We start from the raw sequence: 26,768 nt of genomic DNA on the forward strand, positions 1-26,768 counted from the left end.
TTCCAAGATTTGCTGAGGGGTCTAACACCAGCAGCCAGCGCGAATTTAGTAGCAAGAACTGCCGGCGTAGGGGACTGGAAAGGGAAGGGCAGGCGCTTGCCACAGGTTAGCTTCCTGGGTGTAACGCTCCTGCACTAAGGCTCCAGCTCCTCTGCCCAACGGTCCTTTCAAGGATTAATTGCACATGGATTTGCCAAGCGGCACCACACAATGCCAGCACGGCACTTGCAGACCACAGCTGCACAACCAGGATTAAAAGATCTGCTTGGGGATTAGATGTAAAGCGCCGAGCTTGATTATAGCCATCTCATTGAATATGGTACCTTCAGCATATACTCTGCACAAGTGACATCAAGTGTTTCCGAGGTGACTGGGCTTAGCAAGTTTCCTGGTTTTTTGTCTTACTCAAATACCAGTTTGATGATAGCAGGTAGGGCATGGAAGATATCACCTGACACTTCACTTGCCAATTTATCCCAGAAAATAAATAATAAAAAACAGACAAGCTATTCTTCCCTCTTTTCCAGGCAAGGTTTTTCCCTTTCATAAAAACTGTAGGGGGAAAAAAAAAAATGTACAGACTGCATAAATAAAGCTGCAAACCAATGTAAGTCTTCTGGCAAAAGGAACTTGAAGGATACAAAACATATTTCAGTCAATTCAACTGACTTTGGCAATACTGAGGAAGTGTTTCATTGAATCAGTAAGGCTTCATATTTTTCTTGCCTTACATGAACTAGGCATAGTACTTTGCCAACTTATGCACAACTCAAACCAGGCCGTTGCATATAGAATTGCAAGTTTATTTCACAAAATCACCTTCCACCATATGAACATATTTTACATTTTTTTACAATGTTTAAAATATTTTTCAGCAACTATTTTGCTTATAAATTAAGTATTGTGTCCATGGATCCCAAGATCAAAAACCCCCTTTTATCTCCTGTAGCGCCGTATGCCTGCAAGGATACATAACTGAACAGAGATCCCTAAACAAGTAGGGAACTCTGTTCAGTTTTCTTACATTTAAATACATCTCTAGTTTAATGTGGGCTCTTTACTTGCTTAGGCAAGGAGATCAGGGCACCTTTTGCAAGGTTTTAGGAATGTTAATCTTTTTTTATTTTTTTATTTTTTTTAAAGATTAGATTATAGGAATAGGCTTATTTTAGCCCACGCCTTTTCCTGCCAGCATTACTTTTCAAAGACAGTTTCTCACTGCATAAAATTCCAGTGAGCGATTGCATACACCCCGCCAAAAAACAGGAAGAGCACCAGTGGGATTATTGGCAAGGTACCATTGTGTCAAATGGGAGAGAGCAGCTCCCAGAGCAGTCATGGAAGTCTTTGCCCAGAGCAGCAATATGCAACCAAGGCATGTCAGAGAAGACGTAAGGATTTTGTTCTCCCTTGGGGAAGGGCAAACATCTTGCAACACATTACAGCAGCCAGTTGCAGGGGTGGGGGGGGGGAAAAAAGATGAAGAAACAGATGAGGCAAGAAGGGGCAAAAAAAAAAAAAAAAAAAAATGAAAGGAAGGAAGGAAGGAGTTTCTAGGCACTCTGATCCCAGAGCAAATTCCCACAGTGAACACAATGCCAGGAACATGAAGAAGCTGCATGTTCATGTGAGTCTTGACCTACAGTCGTATGTACTGGGAACACTGTGGGTTTGCATTACAACATCCTCACAGTAGCACAGAAAACATTTTTCTTGCCCAGAACAAGAACTCTACATCCACGTGACTAATGTAGTCTAAGAGAAACTTGTCTGGGGGGAAAAAAAAAAATCTATTAAATACAATGGATACAATTATCCAGAAAGGGAATAAATATTACTAAACGTTCCATCCAAACAACTGGAAAGATGTTTGAAAAAGAGGGTTTTTAACAAAGATGGGTAATGACAAGTAGCATTTTGTGAAAACAAACAGTTCACTTGTCCTTCATTAAGAAACCATTTTTTTTTTTAAACAGAGATTTCTTTTCCTTCAGTCTTCCTAGCGAAAGCCAGTTCTCAACAGACATGGGAGAGAGGGATGACGCCTGCGGAAGAGAAATCCTGACAGTTCACTGCGTGACAGGGGGCCAGTTCTTGGCTACTTCGTCATGCATAACTTCTGGGATCCACTGGCAATATGCAGATAGCAAATCTGAAACAGAAAGGCGAGTTATTGGAAGGCAGAGACGGCTAACTGAGGGAAAAGGCTCCCCTGGGAGGAAGAGGCAGGCTCAGTTTCAACACGCTTTCTAGTTCACTGGGTGCAAGCTGGATTTTTTTTGGTTCCTTCAGCACATTTTGTCCTCATGCAAACACCAAATGGGAGACTCCTTTGCTTTTGTTCGATATTAAAAGTTCAGAGATAGAGAAAGTTTTCCACTCAGGAAAGGTACAGCTGAAGGAGTCGGTGTGCCCTCTTGATTAGCAACAGCTCATTCTTTGAAGTACCTTGGAGCCTGCGAAAAGAAGATGCTGATGCATGTGTGTAGTGCACTGACTTGGATGGGGATACCGGGTGCTTCTAGGGAAGCATGTGTATTTGCAGATTTAGGTCCCACAAACGAACAGGAATGTAGGGCCTACGCAAAAGACTGGCAAACAGGAACCTCTGGTCCTCTACTCGATTTTCCTACTAGTAAAAAGAGGGGAAACCCTTAGGCACAGGAGTGTTACGAAGATTAGTGCTTTGCAAGCCTTCTCAAAATGTAAATGCACTAACAAGCATGCAAGTTTTATGCAAGCGAATAGTGGGAATCCCACCAGGAATTAATTCTTGCTCCTGGCTGCACCTGGGACATAAAATGCTGCATATCTGATACTGTTAAAAATAAACATCCCTAGCACAGGATATTCCCTCTGCCGTTGCTGACATCCTGCCTTCAAAGCCTACTCATCTTTCACAAAGCCAAACTCTACTTTGGGCAAAATTACAAAAGAAAGCCTTTTCACAACATTATGGGGCCCATTGATTTCTCACTGCTGGGCAACTGATGGTTCAGGTGTTGAATGAAGGTGTTCTTAAATATCCTGGGGGAAGCTTATGCAAGCACTTGCAGCTGTTTGGAGAGGGCAGCGATGCTAAGCCAATGGGACTCCCACTCTAACTGGGTGTTCACAACAAGAAGCGTAGCTAAATTCCTAGCTTGCAGGAATGGCATCTCCATGAGCAAGGCCTTTTTAAACCTTTATGGTTCTGTGCACATTCTGCAAGGCAAAGATAAGTCAGAGGATGTTACTCAAACCCTTTGGGGCACGGCCTGAGATAAGGAACTGTTGAACTGTCATGAGAAATTGGTTAAGTAGGAAACAGCGTCAGAATGTGATTGGGTAAGGCGACACTAAGTCCTAACTAGGTCCAATGGGACAGTTATGTACACACACACACGAGCAAGAAAGGAGTCATTAGAGCAATGCAGGACTCCCTAAGAAAGGCACAGCCATGCATCTAATACAGAGCAAAATAGACAACCTGCCTCTGGGTAAATGCTCTGCTAACCCTTAAAGCTTTTAACTGGAAAAAAAAGAAAAAAAATAGAAGAGGATAATGCATTATTCTAAAATCCTATCAAATAAAGCTGCTTTACTTAAGGATGTTTGCAAGTTAGTGTCTTCCTCCAGGTAACAAAGATGCCAGTTCTCAGGGCTCCTCTCAGCCAGTCTCATGGAAACACCCAAACCACTTGCCTTCATTTAGACTGTGCAGTGTTTTCAGACCCACCTGGTCCTTGAAAGTTTCAAATTAGCTCTGTCGAACTGCCTGGCAGCCCTCATTTAAAGAGCTCAATTGCCACACCCCAGCACATCAGACACTTACACTTGGGATTTTTCTTCCAAGCAGCCAGCAAGGCATCCCGGCAGTCTGCATTTTCGGACACAAGAGCCTGCAGAAGAGTTTCTGTCCTGGGTTGAAGCCTGCAGAGATTCCAAAATAAAGATCCAATGTAATCCATCCAGCAGGGTGACAGATGCAGCTCCCCGAAAGCTTTTGGTGTAGCATTTGGAAAGTGTTTCCTAGTAATATTCTTATAAGGCCAACTGTAGATGCAAGAGACAGCCCCCAAGGGAAAAGGCCACCATCTGCTTGAAATTCAATCGGTGCCAGCAAGACAAGTGGAAGCAGTTTCAGGTCCTACACTTGCCTGTTTGTCAATTATTATAATTACACCTGTAATGAGAGGAACTCACACCCATAACAGATCACACTGACTGGCCCTGGGGAACTGAACTGGCACAAGGCACTATTGAAGAGCTAAGTGAATGGGACAAATCTACCAGGCTCCTGCAGCCTTAGAGCTCAGGACGGTATCTAACACAGGGATCTGGTAATCTGCCATTTGCCTAACAGGATTGTGGCACCTGAACCGTGTGATAATGCTCACTGAGAGAGACAGGGCATTGGGGGCTGGATCTACAGTCTGAGCCAGGTATGCAATCCCCATATTGCACAGGTAAAAGCATTTCAGCTGCTTGTGATGCTTAACTGCGTCCCCCAGCTAAGGAAAATGCCTTGGCATTTACTCCCACGGTGCGGCTTATGCACGATACACAACTTAAGGGGCATCAGGGTTTTTAGGGAAACTCAGGAGCTCATTTGTCAGTTCTTGAGATGCAACATCCCACAAATCCTTTCGGAGCCAAAGGAAGGGAAAAAGTCCACCTGGAACTTCTACTCGGTTGGAGGAATGCAAATGGCACAAGCTGCCTGACCTGTAAAGAAGCTAAATGCTGAGCCACAACAGTTCCTGCCAATACTTCTACATGACAGCAAGTTCACTCCTCCTAAATAAAACTCATTGGAATTACTGTGATCTTCACCCGCGTGAGTAAATGTTTACAAGACCCTGAAAAACACAACCGATTCCTTTTGTTGAAGGTCACTGGCCTTTGCTTTGCTGAATCAGTTTGCCACTAACAACTCCACTACACATTCCAAGGGGCGATCACCTGATTAGGTGATAAATTTAATCTGCTGCTTTTCAGAACTTACTTGGACCAGGTCTTCAGCATTGTGAGCGAACTGGAGAGCAAACAGCGGCTGTACGAGCCCAGCTTTTTAACAACCTAGAAGAGCAAATATTTAGCGTTCATGATGAGCTTGCTGCAAGAGGGGAAAAGTCAGCTCTCTCATGCAAGGGGAACCAACGCAAGTGGCAATACGCTTACCTTCCCTTCCAAAAAAAACCTGGCAAAGTATTTGTAGCGATCGAGGCCCTCTGGGTAATCGACTTCTACAGCAGGAAGTTGCCAGCCAACTCGATCTGCAAACACAGGTCACAGTGGGTCTCATGGAGACTCCAAGGAAGAGATTACGTATCATATGTGACGGACTTGGAGACATGGACAGCTTGTTACGGTGACACTTGGATCATGCTAGGAGTCTGCACCAACACAACCAAACCCAACAGAACTACATGGGCCAACCATCAGGCTGACTGGATGTATAAAACCAAAGACCAGCTGTATGCAGACTGCAGTACTGACAGTCTTGACAGTAACAAGGAACAGTTTACAGGAGACGCAGCTAACTCACAACATGCAACGCTTCCAGGAACTTACAGAAGACGCTTGGCCGGTGGCATTTGATTCTGCCCGTCTCAGGACAGTAGGACGGAGGAGGATACTCCATTGGTTTCCCAAAGTGACAGTACGGAGGGAGGAGGACGGGGATCCATTCAGGTTCAATGGCCGAAACACCTTTGGAGGGGAGACACACAGAAACAAATGAAGCATTTTCACAAAGAACAACCCACCTGTTCATATTAACGGGGTCACAATTTAAAATGAATCTTGAACCTAGGGTATCCTTTCTAGCCAGGATGCAGGTTACCCCAGGGCCCTTTTAGTTCACAAGCCCCCAAAGGACCTACAGATAGAAAGGGATGGGGAAAAGGTCTCCACGGCCCAAGCCTTGCTCTCCTGCTCCGGTGCATTTTGTTGGGGGGAAGGAAGGAGTAGTTTAATCTCACTAGGCCTGCTTTTCTCTGACTGAATTCTCATAAGTGGTTGTCAGCCATTCGGTCCAACTCTTTCGGCCATCTGGCTCTGTTAACTCCCTCCTCCCCGCTCATGAATGTCAGGAAGAAGGGGGGGAAAAAAACCCATCTCCCACATGGGTACCATTTTCTTAGGTCAATTTGGTGCCAGCTCTAGAAAAGGAAAGAACATAAAATTGCCTGAAGGGGACAGCTCCAAGATACTGCTAACAAAAAGAGTAGCAGCAATCACCTTCACCACTGCTACATGTAAGAGGGCAAGAGCCACTAAGAGTGAGCAGTCCCAGGGGCCATCTCCAGCTGGTCACAGCCAGCCTGTAACATTTTTTTTTTTTTTTTTTTTTTAAAGAGAGAAATCAGAGGATGCCTCCGTCAATACCTGCCCTGAGCAGGCAGCCTTGCTTCATAAACCCCAAAAGGCACATGGGGTTAATGCAAGGGCACTGGTTAGCTGGTCCTTCTGCTCAGACCTGTTGCAAACCTTATTCGAAGAGAAGGCGAAGAGCGATTTTACCTTTCATGTACATTTTTGTAGTCTCAACAATCTCCTGATACACCACAAACTCTGGGAGCTGCTTGAAAAGGACTGAATTCGGGTGGATGAAGACTGGGTCATCGAGGAGAGGAGTCTTAAAGAAAACAAGGGGATTCAAGATAAATGAGAGAAGGGTGAAGAGGCAGCAAATGCGCAGGCTTAAAGACTCTGTAAGGCTGCCAAACCTTATACTTCTTCCCTGAGCTGGTGGTGATTTCTGAGGAGACCATGGTCTTCTGCATCGCCTCCCTCCAAAGCACACCATAAATATCTGCCAATGAAGCTTCCCAACCCCTCCATGAGATATCACAGGAATTATCCCTACATTGTAAGTGAGAAAGTGCAGCCTGCATTCACCGAGGCTGGGGCAGGTCTGAAGGGATTGTGTTTAAGGCCATGCTCCACACAGAAGCATATTTGTGGCTTGTGTTCTTAGGGGAGGATAGGGCTGGTCAAGTAAAGCCATTTATTTACCTTGTAGGCATTTTTCCACTTCTCATCCAGAAGCTCCTCTGCCTGGATCCTTCGGGCAATGTGATCCCCCAGCCCCGCCAACACGATCTGTCTCAAATAGGTCACCTGGGCTGCTGTCGGGGGCTTCATCTTTGGATCAACATAGAGGCCAGCATCGGGGCAGATTGAGTTCACTGAGGAAAGACAACACCCATTAAAGGTCTCTCGAGATTGGAAAAGAAAGGGTGTAACTGAGCACCACCGCTCATGTGCTGCTCCCTGCAGACAGGCAAGGCCCGGCTTCCTCTCAAAAGGCTTGGACACTCGCCCCGCTAGCTGATTAAATTGGCTGAGGCATATACCAACAGACACTGCCAAGGAGGCAGCTAGCGGCATCCAACAGTAGGCAAAGGCTGCAGCAGAAAATAACCCCAGGCAAAGCTCTCACCTGCTGTTGTCAGCTGCCCTCGCAAGCGCCGGATTTCCACCATGGCTTTGTATCGGAGCCCGTTAGTTTCGCAGAACTGCGGCGTGCAGCCTGCGTACTCGCAGGCCCCCACGGCCCCTGGAAGAGAGAAGCAACTCAGCAGGAGAAGAGCAAAGTTTTTGCAACAATTGAGCTTGCCCATCTGTATCTGCTGAAATGCACTGGGTTGGTGACTGCTTTGGGAATGGGGGCAGGTAAAGACAACAGCCAGGCCTGGTCATTTCTACCTGTTCAGGTTCATTTACTGGCCGCGAGCATTTAGAATCAGGCTGAAGGACAACCGGATGGGCATATCGACAGGGACAATCCCAGCATGGTTAAGGGATGAGCTAGAGGACTCTCCTGCCACGAAGAGGAAGTAGCCCTTGGCTACACAGCACTCCCCTCCATCCTTCCACCCCCACACCATCACGAGCCCTTTAGCTTTGCACATGCTATGACAAAAAATACCTAGCATCACCATGAGATCTCCTAGCTTTTGAGAAGCTCCTTGTCCTGCCCAGATCCTCTGCATCTGCACAACTCTCGCTCTCTTCCCCTTGAGCTTCTCCGTCTCTTCTTCACTTACAGCTGGTCTAAAGCAAAAGCACAATCAATGCCCAAAGCACCAAAGCAGCCATGTACAAGCAACACTGCATGGTCCCTTCCCTTCTAATGCTGCAGGCAGACAGAAGACCTACTGGGTTGCAAATGAAGCCTCTTGGTAGCACATAAAAGCCCATATAAACTTGGAAGATGAAAGAGGGCACAGAAGGTGACTGCCTCAGACTCAGTCTAAATACCTGAGACTAGAGAGAGGAAAAGTACGGCCCTAATGCTCCAGTGGTAGTTCTACTGCACAGCAGACTGAGCCTGAATGCCATTTCCAGGGAGGAAAAGATTAGGTGTGCTCCTGCTGAGGGAGCCAGTACTGCATCCTACCAGGAGATCCTCCCATCAGAACAAGGCATCCAGGGAAGTTGCAGGGTTACAGATTAGGAGACGCCTTCTCCCCACCTATGTTGGATATGGCAGTCTGGCAGATGAGACTAGAAGGGCAAAATCCAAATCTGAGTGAGGGTGTTTAAAAAGCCAAGCCAGTACTGGGAAGGCCACACAACTAGTCAACTCTGCACTCATCCCATTCAACCCAGCAGGACTTCCCTCTCCTTCATGCAGGTTTCCCAACTTCATGTTGCTGGGAGACTGGCTATGGATGGCATTTATCCGTCAGCTGCAGTTTAGTTTAGTATTGGCCACTTTGCCTCTGTTAACGCTAATCCCATCAGGCACAGGACATGGAGGACGCTGGTATTTTGCCATTACTTTCAGTTGCATTTACTGGAACAAGTTTTATAGGATCACTGCTACCAAAAGTGCATAACTGGTTAACAAGACACACTAAGCAGCTCTCTGCTTTCCAGGTCATTTCCCTGCACAGCCAGCACCCCTGCTTTTGGCTGGTTTTCCAGACTGCAACACACAGCCACGCTTTAAATGGCAGCTGGCTCTAAGGGAGCCTCCCCTTGCCAAGCTAAGCAGCTCACCTGTCAAACTCCTCAAAGAGCTCTCGCACAGTCATTGCAGACACTATGGTGATGGTGTATGGCAGACAGTCGTACTGCTTGCTTAAAGCAAGCATCTTCGCATAGCGCGGAGCCACGGGAAAGGAGGCCATTACTGTGCCCAAGGGACTAATTGGACAACTCAGCTTTGCTTTCTGCAGCTCTGTCAGTCTGGAAAAAGAGGGAAACGGAGCCATGAAATTTAATGAATTTCCCCTGTGAACAAGCTTTAATGCAAATGCTTACTAGGCATCTGCTCCTCATCCCCCCCGCAAGACTCATACTTCTTCCTCTTTTCATTTGTGCACCCAATTCATTCCTCTCTCCCCGCCTCCAACATCTAGAGACCTCCTCAGAGTGACAGGGCAGATCACTCCTACAGCCCATTTATCCCTGGAGCTCCCAGACTGCTGGCCATGCTACCAGCTGGTCTCTGCCTGCTGGCACCAGAAATTACACTGAAAACCACTTCGTTTCACTGAGGTTAGCATGTTAACACTTCTTCTGTGACAAGTTCAAGTCACTACTAGACAGCTAAATTCAAACAGTATTTTATGACCGATTTAGACAAACTTGCAAGCAAAAAAAATGCATTGGATTTTGATCACCCTCTTGTTTTGTGGCCAGTCTGCAACAGGACACGCAGATAACAGTACATTATTTAGGCATGGCCTGTTTATTTTTTCCAACTGAAATAAACTACTCTTATTCTAGAACAAGAGTGGCTGCCCGCATATGTACTGAAACAACATAAGGACAAAATTAAAATGACTCTTATTTTGCTGAGAGAGCCGGGTTCCTACCCCACATCACACCACTGCACTATCAGATCCTCAGTTTCATTTTGTGTATTTCCGGGCATATAACATCACAAGGTGTAGGAAGGCCTCTGAACTTTGTGACCCGAGATTTCAGCGACGCCTAAAGTGTTCCCTTCTCTGTGGTAATGCCCACTTGAGTTTGGACACCATTTCCCGGATCCAAGGTGCAGCAGACATATAAGAAAGGAGGAGCAAAAACCAAGCCCTTGCAATGCGAACCAGCAAGAGCTCACAGGGTTTTATTTGCCTCAGCTTTGCTGTCTACCCTCTCACCACTGGCTGGCCAACTTGCCAGAAGAACTGCTGTTCATGCAGTGCTCTGCTGCCTGAGCTAGCATTTTTGAAGGCAAAGGAAGTGCAAGAAACCCTGGGAGGTAGCCTGGTGCACAGCCCTGGTATGCCCTTGGGATCACTGAGAAAAGCCCCAGGGCAGAAAGCAGAACAGGACACAAGCAAAGCTCTGCCTTATATGCAAGAGGAGGTAGAGAGGGAAGCCACTGAATCCCACTCCTCCCCACAGCTGTGCACTGCAGGGAGTGAATACTATGGAGGAAGTCATGAGGGACCCCAGGCACGTACCTTCCTGTCTTGGGGGGCTCCTGTAAGGCTCCGAGCGCTATCAGCAGCTCTTCAGCTGCCACCAGTGCATCTGTCGGAGGCGGTGTTGGGAAGGGGAAGTTGACTGTCTAAGAGCACAGCAAGAACAATTTCAATTAATATACAACCATAACTACAGCAGGAGGGAAGGGTGAGAGCAAAGGAGAAGCCCAGAACTTGGGATTTCATTCCTTACTGCATGACTTCAGACAGGCTGCTCTGACGCCCAATATTCAGCAGCACTCTGTGCTCATAACCCACTGTTTAAGGCAATGAGATGTTGGGGTGCTTGGGACCCCTGGAAATTAAGTCCTTACATTGTGTCCATCTCAGTTAACTCTTCCCCCTTATAAAATGGGGATATTATTCTCAAATGAGTGTTGAAAGGCTGAGGACCTGAGATGCTAACATCCATGTGCACACCTAGCTAGAGCTTTTGCTGTTCCTGTTGCAGAAGGGGTGATCTCAATTATTCCTTATAAAACCCTTTCCCTCCCCCTTTTTCAAACCCAAGAAGCTTGCTTGCCCAAGTGTTTGTTGCCAAGAACGCTGATGGCAGAGCTGAGAACTCAAACAAGTAGAGATGGGGCTGTAAAGTTCATTGAGAAGATCTGATGCAATTCACTGCAAGATCAGAGCGGAAAGAAAACCAAGCCCTGGGACTGTGAGCTGGCACTAACGCAGCTCATTTCTATTAGGAAGCATCCTGTAGGCTCCTAACATGCAAAAAAAGGGCAGCCTTCTGTTTATTTCTGGTGCCAAGTAGCCGATAGTTAAAGCATACTTTAAAGCAAACTTATGCTTTAAAATATGCACTAACTACTTTAACTAAAGTTAGTTAAAACATACTTAAAACTAGCTTGACACTTTACCTTCTCTATGTTTAATGATTTCATCTGTAGAATCAAATCTTCCACAGGGCGCCTTGTGATTTCTGGAGGAGAAAACTTCTCAAAATCCCCGAAGACCGCTGAGGAATACAACCTGGTAAAATACAAACGCTGCTTAAAGAGCTAGATGAAATGTGACCTCGCAAGGTCCAAGCAAAGGTGACAGCAAAGGCAAATGAAAATAGCTTTGGGGTTGTTATTTTTTATTGTGCCAGGTTTAAAACAATACAAAACCAGTACGTTTCAAAAGATTTCATTTCAAACCTGATATCTAAAATTCCAAGAAAGCACTCAGTCGCCAGGCATAAAATACTAGCATAATATTGTTAAATGGTAACTTCACTCAAGTATTAATAATGATTAATAGCAAATATTAATAGATAGTTCTCAATTAATACAGCAGCAGTAATGAACCATGCGAGAACATCAGTCTGTCTGTCCTGTGCTGAACTCTGTCCTTACCCACCCAGTGCATTCAGGTATTTCACGCAATACCCAGCAGAGAGCCCCTGGAAGCTGCTATACTGAGTCTGATTCAGCTGGCTAACATTAAGACACGACGGGACTGCTGTCTGCACTCGGAAGCGGTGAGCCATACATATGGCCTGTGGCTTAGTGACTACAGCTCTACAGTGCAACACCTGCAACTAGTTCAGATCCTCCCACTGAAGGATCAATTCTTTAGCTGGAGGCAGCCAAAGTGCTGCAATTAGCAAACCGTGCCTCCTTCACAGAACTAACTGGCTTATGAGCCTCTTCTCAGCTGCAGAAACAGAGTAGGTGGAAGGGAGTTCCAGGGATGTGGAAGGCTTTCCAGGAGATAAGCCTCTAAAGACTTAAAACCCTGCAATCTCTTCCCCCTGTCGGCATTACCTAGGGTCTACCTTCAAGCCAGTCCCTTCTGTTTTCAAGAGAAGTGTTTGTTGCCTGGTATCACGTGGCATTTTGATGCCCTGCAGAAGACACGCATCCTGAACCCGTTAAGCGCATGTGATTTGCACTGGAGGGACTGTCAGATCCACAGCAACCAGGCCTGAGCTCTTCCTTTCCATTTGGCTCCATAACATCAAACGGCTTTTGCCTGCAGAGCTCTCTTTTGTGGGGACCCTATGGAGGAAGCAGTTGCCTAACCTGTAACAGTGGCCTGGTTCTGTCCGGCCCGCACGCCCTGCCCTCTGGTTTGCAGATGCCTGAGACGTCCAGGTAACTCGGAAAGATGAAACGCCAGTCACTTTGTCGTAGAAGCGCTTCTTGACTTTTCCACAGTCGACCACATACTTAATGCCGGGGATGGTCAGAGATGTTTCAGCCACGTTGGTTGCTACGATGCACAGTCTCGTTCCAGGTGGTGGGGGTCTGAACACCTGCAGCAAGCAGTTTAACAAGTGAAACGCACCACTCATAAAAAAAAAAAAATCAAAACACTGCAATGGCCTGTGGTGTGTAGATGAGCCACTAACTTCTTTGTGCTCCATAGCAGAGGGAAAAATCTTTTCTTCTGGTATCAGGTTGGAAGTGCTGCTGCCATCACTTTAGGATGGGATTCTGGAAGAGCCCAGTGGCGGGGGTGTGGGCGTATACATACACATATTTAATATGTTATCGTATGTCTTATCCAGCACAACGGGCGCAGGCATCTTGCATGTCTCCTAATGCACTGGGGTCGGGTAATTATTTCAGGTGGAGGGCCACATGACAGGCAGCCGGGGCAGATAAATATTAATTTTCTAAAATTTTTAGGGGCCCCATGTGCAAGATAGAATGGCCTGGCAGGCCCCATCCAGCCTATGGGCCGCATTTCACCCACCCCTGCACTACACTGACACCCAAAACATGCCCCTCCTCCAACGTGAACTGTTCCAGCAGTCTGCCCCCAGCAAGATATTCCAAGCTGCAAACTTTGGCACACAAAGAAAACAAACATATGGCTGCACATACTCTGTACCGACACACTGGTAACAGTTCCCGATCCCATGACCAATAAAACTTTACCTTGGCTTGTTTTTCTGGTGCTAGCAAAGAGTAGAGCGGGAGCACATAGAGTGGAAGGGAAGAATCAGACTTCTCACCTGCGAGGGAACAAAACAGTATTTTGAAAAATACAGAAAGCAAACTCTCAGGACTTTGTTCCCAGCAGCGCCTACATTAACTAAACTAGTAGATAATAGTAAGTATAAGGAAGAGAGAGGCAGAACATGTAAAATATGTTTCTTCTACAGATGCCATCAGAAATCCATTAAAAATAACTACTTGCATTGCTTAGACCCAAGGCTGTAGATTAATTAAAAAACTACAAGCAGAGTTTCACATTCTCAAAAGCAGATTTGCTCCAGACAGATGATTTGCATTTCAAAGCATCAGACCTTCCTCCGTTTCATCATCTCCCAAATCTAGGTCATGATCAGAGCCTGCAATGTCCTCATCATCGGTTTCAGCTTCTCTATCCTCATCTCCTTCATCCACTGGCATGACAGAATAGCTGTCCAGATCTATTTTTGGTAGTGTCTGAGGAAGAAAGGAAGGAAAGCCATTAAGCTTTTCTAGGTTTAAATATCCCTATTAGCATTTACCACCCGATTCCAAAAGCAGCTCTAAGCGCAGACCCTAGACTTCCACCAGTTTCAGAACGAGGGATCATGCAGCAAGCAATTCCATTTGCAACATGTGTCAGGAACATCAATTTAGCATCCATAACCTCCAGCACCCAGGGAGATAAGGCAGCTATACATTACTAAAAGCATTCTTTGTCAAATTATGTTTTGCATTTAAGGTTTTGCCCTATTCCCAAAAGCTGGACTTCAGGTACCCTTATGCTTTCAGAGTCTAACACCCCAGTGCAGTGTTGATCACAGAACTTGGTGATCTTTGGCAATGATAGTCACATAGCACCAGTCCATTTAGTCCTCACCCAGGGCCAAGGAGAAATAAGCACAGAAAGAATCGTGGAGCCAGCATGTCCAAAGTACCTGCCATTAAAGCTTCAATGAGTTAGTGCTTAATGGAAATCCATTTCCTCCTTTTCCTGCTGAGGAGATAATGATGCCTTCTCACTCAGACACCACCATGCAGTTGCAAATCCCAATCAAAATGGGATAGGATTTCTTTTGGGGGTTTTTTGTTACCTAGGAGATGGCCATGTGAATGACAAGCTCCTTAGCAAATCAGACCAAAGAATTAAACTAATTAAAACAAAAAATCAATTTGAAAATATTCTATTCTCCTGGGTGATGGACAAATGAAAGCTAAAATTAGTATTCCCTGGTTCAGGGAATAAAATAAACTGTGCATTTAGACCACTGATCTCAAGTGTCAGGCTGAGCAGGAGGATTATTTTAGGATGGTATCTAGCCAAGTGAGAGTGATGTTACATGAAAGCACAGAGAACATGAAGCTACACAAGCTGTAAGGCCCTGCAGGGAGGTACCCGCTCCTCCTTCCTGCCTCTTGGCACAGTTCTGGATTGCGTGCATTACCATAGTTTTCTTCCGTCTGGATTTCTTAAATTTGCTGATTTCCTCAACAGTGTCTTCCTTATCTCCATCTCCTGCAAGGAGATATGTGAAATCAACCTTACTGGAACAGCAGAAGCGCACGCTGCTCTACAGAGTCCACAGCATGAAATTACAGCCCTGGATACAAGTTGCTCAGCATTTGAAATGTTGAAGCACTAAAGCAGCCAGCCCCAGGTGGAGGAGGAGGCTGTTCACCATGCTTCTTACATTAAGGAATCGCAGCACCCCAGTAACTAGGATGGCAGTCCTGTGCTCTGAGAATATGAGCTGGGAGATGAAGGGGAAGGTTCACTTGCTGCATCAGGAGAGGATCTGGATTTTCCATTATGGAATGCCACTATGCTTAAATGATCAAAAATTTGCCACTTGGCACCTTCACCAATAATTCAATGCAAAGGTGAACCAGGTGAATGCAGTGGAGCCCAGGTGAACTGGGGGAGGGGACTGTACACAAAGCAGGAGAACCTTCTACCTGAATTAATTTAGTGCAAGCTGGGCCATAACAATCCTGCTCAACATTTCCCAACCCCCAAAGTTTTAATTTTTCTAATGGAAAAAAATCACTACACCAACGAGCAAACTCTTGTCTGTAACAATGAACGTTTAAAAAGGGAGCTGCCGCTTCTCTAAAGTTACCTTCAACTTTGTTTTTACGGAACGGAAAGGCTTTTCTTAGCCGTCTGCAGAGTGAGTGCACTTCTGCTTGGCCTGTTAAGAACGCCAGAATCCCTCCTGCAAGAGAACAAGTCACGCTCAGTCAAATAACGGTCATTTCAGAAGGGAAACCCCACACATTATCGAGTCAAGTATGTCACAACTGTAACAGAATGTGGAACACGATACTTGGCGACGTGAGAGCATTTAACTAGCCCTTACTGCTCTGAGAAAGCATGAGAAAGAGAACAGTGTATAACAGAAAGGCCTACAATTCTGCTTGCAAGAAAAAGTACATGAGATAGCACTTCAGGATTCATTTTTACATAACATTCAAGTCACTGCACCCAAATGAGGCAGTGATGCTCGACCTCTGACCTGCGGGCCAGATCTGGCTCATGGAACGGTGTCATCCAGTCCATGGGATACTCCACAGGCCTGGAAATTTGGTGGCGGGGGAGTGGTGGCAGCGCTAATTGCTTCCAAAGTGGCAGCACTTAATATTGCCGCTGCCACCAAATTGCCGGACCCATGGGGAACCCCGCAATGTGGATGATCCCACTGGCATGCAGTTGCTCCGCTGCTGGATCCAGCCCACCAGGGTCAGACCAGCGTGTAGGATTGCACTCGTGCAACAACCCCATGTACCAACAGCAAGGGCAGGATCTGGGCCACAGACTGGCCCTCACACCACTCCTTTGCCTCATGAGGGCCCAGATAAGGTTGAGCACCACTGGTCTGCAGCCCTCTGGCACACATTTGAGAAATTAAAAGCATTTGAGACGCTGAAGAGTTCTCAGCAACCATCTTACCTGGGGGTAACATTCGGTGGATTTTACAGACCTTTCGGAAACACTCCCCGCTGTAGTCATCAAATGGAGTTCTCTTGTTGAAATGCACGGTCACAGGGAACTGCCTGGCATCTACCTAGAGGGGAATCACACCAGGAAACAGACTGCATTTTACATCTGCAGCACAAGCTGGGGGTCAGCCTGCAGGTCAGCCAGAATGAGAAAGCTCTTGGCGAGAGTCTTTCCTATTGTTTAAACATGTTACCACGCTACACAGGACAAGCTTAGGGTCTAGTTTCTTCATCGTTTTATTTGCCTGGGTAATCCTTTTGCCAAGAGAATTGCCAAAACTAGTTTGGCTCCCAGAAGACGGGAAGTTCCCTATGACCAATCTGCTGGTCTTGTCCCCTAAGGTGTAAGCCTATTTCCAACCAGAGGTTTTTTAAGTTCAAACAGGATCACCCCAGTGAGTGAAGACCTCTTTTTCCACAATGCCTGTCTAAAGGATAAAAGCCTTACAATTTTCATTCTGATACAGCCAACACACTTAGAGCAGACAGAAGAACTGGTAATTATTAAACACCCATGCTTGATACAAACAGCATCACAGTAACATAAATAGATTTTAAACATCAAATGAGGCATCCTCAATGCAGACAGCAACGCGGTGCAGAGAAACCCAAACTAAGCTGTAAGGAAAGTACCTCCAGGGCCAGAAGCAATCTAACCTCCACCAGAACAAAGCTTGAGGCTGGCTAATATACTTAAAAGCTGCTAACTGTTCACCATCATCAGTGTTAGCACAGCTCTGAGTAACACATGAACTGCTTTAGCAGGACCACAGAGTTTCACAGGGGTCCCAAGAAGGGCAGACAAATCCTTGCCAGCTCCTACCATGCCAAGGGACAACAGAGCAATAGAAAGGGACAACCCACGTCAGCTACTTAGAATCCAATGGGCTTTTCAGATTGTTTGGTACCTAATTTTGAGGGTTATCAGTAGACTGTTTTCTACATTGTAACCTGCAGCATTCACATAGCTGTCCTGGATTTCTTAGCACAAAAAGTAGTAATACACCTAGGTAAAAAAAAAAAAAAAATCTAAGTAGGAGTGCAGCTCAGAGTTGCTGCTGAAATGATTAAAAAAAACCCTAAAAAAACTAGCCGAGAGAACTGTCAGTAAAGGCACCAAAAGGTAAAATACCACAGTGATAAAGAAAGCTTTAGTCACGCTCCATTAATCACATGCAGGACCAATTCCCTGCATTGGTTGAAAGTTACCTGTATAACAGGAGGGGGGGCAGAAAACAATCTCTTGTTCTCCGTGAAGTCCTCAACACGAAGAGTGGCAGACATAACAATCAGCTTCATCGGTTGCCTTTTCTGCGGGAACAACCACTTGTATGAGTTGATGTAGCACCGTGCACCAACCCACTGCCACAAGAGGTGTCACCTACAGGTCCCTGCCACCCCGCAACCACAGTCTCAAAGCTGAAGGAGGTGTGATCTCATGGTAAATGAGTAAGAACACAACAGAAACGGACCCACTTCTAACACTAACGATTTTTGCAGTCACTTCTGCTTCTCCTACCTTCTCGCGAAGGGGCACGATGCGAGACAAGAGCCCGATCAGGATGTCCGTGTACACGCTTCTTTCGTGGGCTTCATCAATAATGATGACTTTGTACCTTGAGAGCAAGAAATCCTAAAGATAAACGGGGAGAATCTGAGTCAACCAAGTGGCGTAGTCACCAAGTCGAAACTCAGCCAGGGGCATTACTAAATTAAGTCTGGGCCAATTGGTTTACGTGGCACTTAGAACTGAAGTGGATACTTAAACTGTCTGCATCGCTGTAATCTCATGTATTTATCCCTACCACCTCAGCTCACAGAGGGGTGAAGTGACTTGTCTACACTCACACAACAGGTAGCAGAGCAGGGACCTGAGCTGAATCATTCCCCAAATCTAGGCTAAGTGAACCAACTTCCAAACCAGTCTTCCTCTAAGTACTGACATGCCTACCCAGCAAAGCCTATGGCAGCTTAACCAGGAACCATTCCTTCAGTAAGCAGAGAGAATCGCAGAAGAAAAATCCTCCAAAATAACAGCTGAAAGGGAGTCTTGTTGCAGGAGGGGCTGTGTGCTGGCAAGTGCTAAAAAGGAATGCACGGAGTCTTTTCTCTCTCTAACAAAGCAAAATACCTTTTGTTTTACTTCAGTGAGAAAGCAACTTACCTTCTGAATTTCTTTCAGGAGCACACCGTCTGTCATGAACTTGATTTTGGTTTCATCTGTAACGTTTCCTTCATAACGTATCTGGTACGAAACCTCCCTGCAGGGGTAATATCAGAACTATGCCAACAAAACTACACTCTGCAAAAACTACTACAGGTCAGATGGAAAAACGAGGGGAAGGAAAGGACATGCAGAGTTCACTCTGCAATAGGGACGCACCGATAAAGATTTTCTTGGCCAATACCAATACACAATTATTAACTAGCTATAGCAACTGATACCGATCCAATAACCGATTTACAGGATTGCAGCCAGAAAGCGTGGAAATCAGTGCCCTGCAGGTAAGGAGCATGGGGGTGCAGATCGAGGTCCCCACAGGAAGGGAGGGAGGGGCAGGGCCAGAGGCTGGGGGCCCTGCCCAGCTAGGGCAGTGAAAGGGACCCTGGGGCTGGGGCAGGAACTGGGATGGAGCCGTGAGCAACTCATCCAGGGAGCCTGGGGAGGGAGGGCAGCTCCCTACCGCTGCACATACCCCTGGGGGAGGTACGTGCCACCCTGGATTTGTGCAAAGGGTGGATGCAGGCTGCCCGCTGTGGGCTCGGGGCCAGAAGTGGTGACAGCCTCTTCCCAGTGGGGGGACTGGGACTTGGCTGGGCCCAGAGTAGGGCTGGCTCAGCTGTGTGGGGCAGGTGGACAGCAGTGCTGGGAGAGGTGGCTACGGTGGGGAGCGGATTAAGGTGAATTTTAGGGTGGCTACAGCTCTCCCCAGTGCCACCCCTGCTCGGGGCACTCTGCTCTACTACCTTTCCCTTGAGAGCCCTGACTGTGGGGTAGGCATGGGATGTGTGGCCAGTGCGCAGCTCCCAAGTAAAAGGCAACAGAGCAGAGAGCCCCGAGCAGAGGCGGTACTGGGAGGGGGCAATTACCACCCAAAATTCGCCTTAGTGCCCCCTGTAGCCACCCCTCCCAGTGCTGTCGCTTCCTGTCCAGCCCATGCACCTGATTCTGCCCCGCTCCTGCCCACTCTGAGCCCAGCCCCAGCCCAGTCTCCCCACTGGGAAGAAGCTGGCACCATCCCCACAACAGGCAGTCTGCATCCGGCCCGCACACAAATTCATGCTGCGGCTATGCATATGCACGCAGTGTCCAGGGGCCCCCGCCAGAAAACATATTATGTTTATCGGTACATTATTGGCTACACCACCCAAAAGAAGGCAATACCTGATAATGTTAATTTTCCTTAAATCAGGGCTGATCTTGTATATGACTGATATATCAGTGCACTTACAGTCTGCAACTCAGTTATGGCTTGACACCATAGCAGCACCCCCCACAACTGTCCAAGTCTCTGATCCTCCGACACGCTAGAAGCCCGATACAAGTAGTGCTTTTTTAAGACACTGGGATTCACCATGACTTCACTTTCAATTGGCCCACCGTTATGAGATGCCTGCTCTCATACTCCCAAAGTTCAATCGCTTCCCCTTCCCATGTCCCAGAAAATTTCCCAACACTTCATCTCTGGGATGAGAAGCAGAGCAGACTCTATTACAAAATAATATCCCCCCCACCCCTTCCACTCAGTGCATGCATGCACTAACTAGGGAGATGATGGGCTTTTGCTGTTTCTGATATTCCTGGTTGGGTCTCGAGCTTCATTCTTACCTGTGGGACAAGTTCATTTCCTTGGCAACCCGCTGCGACATGGACACTGCGGCAACACGTCGGGGTTCGGTGATGCCGATGATGCCGTTAGAACTATGACAGAGGATAAAAGCTTTTTAGAGACAAATCTAGAGAAGAGGACAATGGTAAGAGTGGAGGCCATATTCACAGGCTTCCAGTTATTGTGTGCAAAGGAGGAAGGGACACAGCTATTCAATACTGTTAATATATATACACAAGTATCTACATGTATGAACACATCACGCGAGCATTTTTTTCCAAAGCAGCCGCCTGGCCTGTCCATCACAGAGCCTCCTTACTTTGCCCCCACTGTTCCCTGAATATCCCCTTATCAAACTGGTTACTTCAGGAAGGAAACCTGGGTGAGGGATGGATGGACCACTGAAGAAACCGGATGTATTTTGTCACTGAAGGAGATTCACCTTTTCGGGTGGGCTGCCTGAGCATCTAATTAGGGGAAGTAGCATCAGGGAGCCCTGCAGATAAATCGATGTCCATTCTACAAGGGATATGCAGGGTCTTTTGCAGGTAAACCTCTACCTATTTGCTTTCCCCAAAGTCAGCCTACATGGGTGACACTGGCAAGCACTACAGCTCTATTATAAAAAATGAATGACAAAGATTAAAATAAAGCAATATTATAAAGCATTTTAAATAATTCATCTGAAGGGATTTCTATGAAAACCACAGCCTCTCTCCTTTGAGTTTAATTCATTTCTACTTAACGTGGGCATTGCTACTCAAGGGCATGTCTTAAGTGGCGAACAAAATCTGAAAACAGAAGACAAGAATGATTTAGTTTTAGTTCAATTTTTCTAATGAAACTGTTTCAGTATAAGAACAGCATCCTACCTGGCATAGCCAGCTTCATATAGAAACTGAGGCACTTGAGTGGTTTTACCACTCCCGGTTTCTCCACATATGATGACAATAGGATTCTCATTAATGGCTTCCATGATAACTTGTTCTTCTGCTAGGATGGGAAGTTTTAGCCTGGCTTCCTGTTCAACACAGAAAAAAAAATACACATTATACGTTCATTTTTTGGGCACGCTGTGATTCAGTGCAACAGACACCAGATGCAGCATAATGAAGAACTCAAAGCCAGTTACTAACTGAGCCAGGTGAGCAACACAAGCCTACACTTAAGTGTCTGTGATGAACTAGTTCGATGGAAAAGGTCAGGCTAACTTTAGCACCTGTTCACCCACTTATTGTTCTGAATCACTAACCTGCATCTCAGGAGACCGATCCACAGGGATAAAAACTGCAGGCTTGGAAGATGGCTTTGGACGAGCAATCTGAGGAGGTGGGACTTGGGGGACAGTTGGTTTATTATTTGCTGGTATCTGACTGACTTCATCTGGCTGGACAACGTCCAAGTGACTGGTGTCCATCTTCACAAGTTCTTCTTTATGTTCATCTTCATCCTCCTGAGAACTCGCAGAGGCATCAGACTCTTCCTGATCCTCCACTCCTGGGTCCAGCCTGCACCTTTTTTTATTGGCACCACTAATGCTACTAATCTTCCCTGGACATGCAGCCCCTGGTTCTTCTACTGTCCTGAAATAACACATTTACATACATCTTCTGATCAGAAACCTCAGGGAAAGATGTTAAACAAAGTCAAAGACCATTAAACTGCAACAACTCACTTTCTTGCTAACTCACCACAACTAGGAATAGCCTGACTCAGCATAATTTATGAATTTAAACATAATCTGTATAGTAACATACAGGAAAAGTAGGATGGATACGAAATTAAATTTTACCATTGAATCAGATCATTTTTTTTCCTTTTATAATTAAGCTCATGATAGGTTAAACATCCACTTAACATCATTTAAGTTGCATTAAAAAACATTTAAGTTGCATTAAAAACATCCACTTAACATCATTTAAGTTGCACTAAAAAAAGCAAAAAGAAATAATATTCAACCAATCCAAGTTTGCTCCTAAAGTTTTAAAGAACGTCAAACAACAGAACTCATGCGAGTCAATGGCTAAATCCTGGAACTGAAGCACCGCATCAACTTTTGATACTGGTAGCCTCTTCTGCAGATGTATCAAAAATATTTTTCTCATTTCACTTTGTTCGACTTGTTCAATGAATTAACTAGCTCAAAGTTAAGAAACCAATTGCAGGATGGGGAATAAAGCAGTAAAGCCTTCTCTCCTCTTCCAAGCTATAAATAAAAATGGAGAGAGGATGAGCCTGTCCTAGTTCTAAAGGACTGGAAGGACACAGTGACCCCACTTTAGGTCTTTAACTGCAGGCACTTCCTTTGGTTTCAGGTATCTCCTTTAACAGATTAATCCGATTTAAAATACAAAGCACGTTTTTTTCAAAAGTGTCGTTTCTTTATATATCCAGCACTTTGAAGCTAGTTTCATTTAATATGTCATTTTAAAATGGTGTTTTTGTGCACTATAATTGAGTTCCTATCTCCATCCAAATACAGCTTGACAGAAATCAGGAATAATAATTTTAAAAAAATATATTCCCCAACCCTAGTAAATAAGAAATGTATCAGTCTCCATTCCCTAACATATATAGAAAAGTAAATTTAAGATTTGGAATGATATAAAAGAAAACTGTAATTTAATCATGTCATGTGCTTTATCATTTAAATATTAACAAGCATACTTAGACATAATGTATCTTCCTAATAGGAAAAAAAATCAGTCTAAAATTAGAGCAACAAAAGGAAATCACTGCCTCTTTATGAAAATGATTAAAAAGCTAAAGCGCAAAACAAAGTTAAAAACTGCATATTTAAATCTACCTCTCTTATTAGCAAGGCAATTATTTAGAGCGGAAGAGCACCCGGGTGCTGTAAAGAGACTGCAAAGCAAATGATATGTTTGATTAGAGGCAGCAGCAGGAATAAGGGTGCCAGGAGCTTTCCATATGAACTTTACCGTTTGGCCTGGAACATGCGTTCTCCGATGCCCAGCTTGGAAGTGGTGTACAGAAGTTTCATTTCAGCTTCAGAAGCCTGGACCTCATTTAATTTATTTAACAACTCGACGCGCTAAGGGGAAAAAATGATAGTTAGTACAGCTGCATCAACAAAAAGACTCACTTCAAGCTGGACCCTTTACTCTTGTTTCAGTACAGTCAATGGGGGATCTGCTCAATAGGGGTCTCGAGGGACAGCCACCCTACTGCCATTTGCAGACAGGGCAAACCAGAGAAGTGTTGGCAGTGATTCTGTGGATGGGCTGCATTAAAATGTGTATGTACAGTGAGTACAACCCCCTTTTTTACACACTTTAATTGGCAAATCTTTCTCCAAATTTGGTGCAATGCAGGCATTAAAGCCTTTCATGCTGTTGCTCATCTTCTAAAAGGTCAAGCATGACACATTTTTTCAAATAAGCATCAGTTTTCATACTACTGCATTTTACCAACATTAGCTGTTGTTCACGGCTCCCTTCTAAGAATGACCCATATTTTGCAGATAGGGAAACTTACCCTCTAAAGAGATGAAGCAATTTGCTCAGGGTCAAAGTAGAGTGGCCTGCAAAAGCCCTAGGCTTCCAGACCCACACTTATGACATCTCATATACTGAAAGGTCAGACTGGCAGAAAAGAGCTGGGACTCCACCCTGACAATGTCCCAAGGCACAGGCTGCACCCACCGCACAGGTGGCCGTGTACCTTTTGATCTACTCTACAACGTCCTGTCAACAAAACCCAAGCTCCTCTGGCAATACTTCAAGTATATCTACACCCCGCATTGCTCTGCAGTGGCAAAATGCCCTTTTCTGCTGTCAGGGATGCATGATGTACCACATCTCCCAAGAGAAAAAAGGGGCTTCTTCTACTATGTGGCAGCCAGCAGAAGCCATGCACCTTCTGCAGCTAGAGCTTTCTGAACGTGCTCTTTGTGCTCTGCTGGGACAGCTGCTGCAGAGGCGCTGTGCAGCGTTGCCAGAAGCACATGGGTGCACAGATCCACTGGTGGGCTGGCAGTGGCAGCTGCTGTCTGCAGGTGAGCCCCGTGACAATCTAGATGTTTAAATCAGTTCACGCTGCTTGAAAGCGCACAAGATCACAATTAGCAAAGCACCGCTTTTCTGCTTCCCCAACCTGGCCTAGAATGGCTTTATAAACCCTTCTAAAGAGAATATCCCTCACGCTGTCCCAGGGAGATCAGAAAAGAAGCTTACTGACAGGAGCTGTCTTTAAACACTGCTTTTTTCTATTTTTTAAATCACTGCCTCAGACAGCGGGGTCAGAGCCCTACTGCTGAGAAGCAACGTACCTGATTTTTCTTCTCTTTTTGCTCTAAAACTTTCTGCAAGATTTTCTTCTGTTTCTTGCTCAGGGGCTTCTTCTTTTCTCTTGTATCCTCTGATGCTTTTTTCTTCTTCGCCTTTTTGGCTGGCAGAACCAGAGCATTGCTTTCATCCACCCCTTTGAGTAGCGTCTCATCTGCAAGTATTCACTTGATTATTCACAGGGTCTAAATGGTTTATTCCTAACCTATTGCTTAAGCTGTTTTGCAAAATTCAAAGTATTCAAGCTATTTTAGCTTGTTTTCAATTTAAAGGACATTACTGGTGACAGCAATGGAAAGGAACGGGTGCTCTCCTTACTGCTGTTGTGAAAAGAGAACCGAGTCTTTCCTTGTTTGGATTGATAACATGAGAGAAATATCGCCCTTTTTGCAAACATTGAACCACACAAACCTCACCTGCTAAGTGAAAACTACCTGTTTTTAATAAGTGAGCAAAATGACACAGAGACTTGGTGACTTGTCCACGGCGCACAGCAGGTTCACCACGTAACTCAGTAACAACTTCAGTCTAAACATTCAGATACACTTCAGTTATTGTTGAAAGGTTGAGAGCCTCAGACTTAGCAACGGGCCTGCATTTGACACCAGGGCAGGTGCAATACGAGTAAATGCAGCGCAAGCTGACAATGACAATACAGCTTAAAAAAAAACCAAACCAGTGGCAGAAAGCGAGGCCTGCCTGGTCCTTGGTTTTGCTGTCTTGGCAAAGAGGTCAGCGATCTGTATTTAGACTAAGCGCTTCCAGTGCTTTGTTTTTAGAACAGGCTGCGACCTGCGCCCAGAACAAGCAGCTTGCCAGGGTCTGCGATGCTCCCACCAGGCACCAACCGAGACGAACATATCAAATGCCTGCTGTGCCCCAGGATCGGGCCATTCTGGCATCAGCGATATGACAAACGAGTCATTTCTCTCCCAAGCAGCAGCGGCAGCTGGGTCTAGTACTGTTTCAGCCTGTAGCTGCCACCCACTTCCATCCTCTGGAGAGTGAGAAAAAAAACCATCCTAAACTGGAGTTTTGATTTTGACAGACAAGCCTCCTGTGACCATACACATCCCGCTCGCAAGCCACAGACCCCTTCATCCAGGGGTTCAATCCTTCCAGACTCCAGGCACCTCCAGACAGACTCGAGGGGACCCCTGGAAAACTCAAAGCAGCCTCACCTCCCAGCTCCAGCTGCAGCGGCTCCGGGTCGGGGTCGGAGGGGCGCGGCGGGAGCCCCCCGGGGCCGGGCCGCCGCGCCCTCCAGTTGTGCCGCCGTCGCGCTCGGCCCATCGCCGCACCCACGTGCGCGCCCGCACGCAGCCACTTCCGGGGTCGCCTGCTCGGGTCGCGCGAGACTTGCGAAGTCACGCGATAGCAGGGGGTAGGAACCTGGGAGAGGGGAGACAAGGAGGGGAAGGGGAAGTCCCGGCGGCGCGCGGCGCGCTGACGTCACCACCCCTGCGAAGGGCGGGAAACGGGTGGGGGAGGGGCAATGGCAGCACGTGTCTGAACTCCAGGGCTAATGTGGGCTGGGCCTGCCCAAGCCAGCACGCAGGGGTAGTGGAGTCATGCCCAGTAACCCTCGTACAACCAACCCATGGGGCTGGATGAGTTTGACATCCCTGGTCTAAACTATTAGCAAAACTGCACAACCGCAGGATATACATAATACTGTGACATGCCACAGGCAAAGCAGAGGGACCACGATGAGCTCTTTCAGAGGCACGAGCTTTCATAAGCTACGGCTGACTTCAGCAGATGCTGTGAATGATCTTGCAGAGAGTGGGGTAGTGTACAGAAAGGACTGAAGTCATTTAAATACAAAGGATAGAGAAAGGGGGGGGCACTGCTGAGAGGGGCAAAGGTGGGTTTAAGAGATCAAAAGGAAACCCAACTCTATGATGTTCACAGCCTGTTAAACACTCAGTACTGCTGTTACCCGTGGACCAACGGCGGTTGGGGAGCGTTGCTGTACACCAACATAGGAAGTGAGCTAATCCATCCAGCTCTTCGTGGTATCAAGTGAAAAGCTCAGACCTGAAGGGCAGGCAAAATTGGTACATTAATTCTGACATGTCTGCAGCCAGCCAATGGCACAAAAGAGAGCTCGAATTTAAAAAAAAAGTGCAAGGAAACGCAATTGTAAATTTGGTGGGTACAAATAAACAATCCGTCTCCTTCGTTCTTACCTGAACTAATCTCAGACCGAGCGGAAATCTGAGCAAAATCTACGACCTTGAGAACTATCAAGCGTCAAAGGTGACTTGCAACAAAACAAAG

The 26,768-nt window shown here is 46.1% G+C and overlaps 1 protein-coding gene across 1 annotated transcript; it reads right to left on the bottom strand.

Moving 5' to 3' along the window:
• Positions 1–782: 782 nt before the first annotated feature.
• Positions 783–25,833, bottom strand: DHX37 (DEAH-box helicase 37). Its single transcript, XM_006261866.4, has 27 exons — positions 25,667–25,833; positions 24,470–24,639; positions 23,121–23,233; positions 21,431–21,761; positions 21,051–21,199; positions 20,178–20,270; positions 18,513–18,609; positions 17,868–17,981; positions 17,558–17,659; positions 16,299–16,413; positions 15,469–15,564; positions 14,794–14,864; positions 13,684–13,825; positions 13,313–13,389; positions 12,452–12,684; positions 11,303–11,414; positions 10,413–10,519; positions 8,995–9,183; positions 7,919–8,043; positions 7,430–7,546; positions 7,003–7,175; positions 6,508–6,622; positions 5,557–5,694; positions 5,164–5,258; positions 4,988–5,061; positions 3,815–3,912; positions 783–2,152 (listed from the first exon to the last, which is right to left on the bottom strand). Exons 1-27 carry the CDS (start codon positions 25,776–25,778, stop codon positions 2,070–2,072), a joined length of 3,441 nt encoding a protein of 1,146 aa, XP_006261928.2. The 5' UTR covers positions 25,779–25,833; the 3' UTR covers positions 783–2,069.
• Positions 25,834–26,768: the final 935 nt, after the last annotated feature.

Source organism: Alligator mississippiensis, chromosome 10, assembly GCF_030867095.1.
Source record: "Alligator mississippiensis isolate rAllMis1 chromosome 10, rAllMis1, whole genome shotgun sequence".
Taxonomy (NCBI): Eukaryota; Metazoa; Chordata; order Crocodylia; family Alligatoridae; genus Alligator; species Alligator mississippiensis.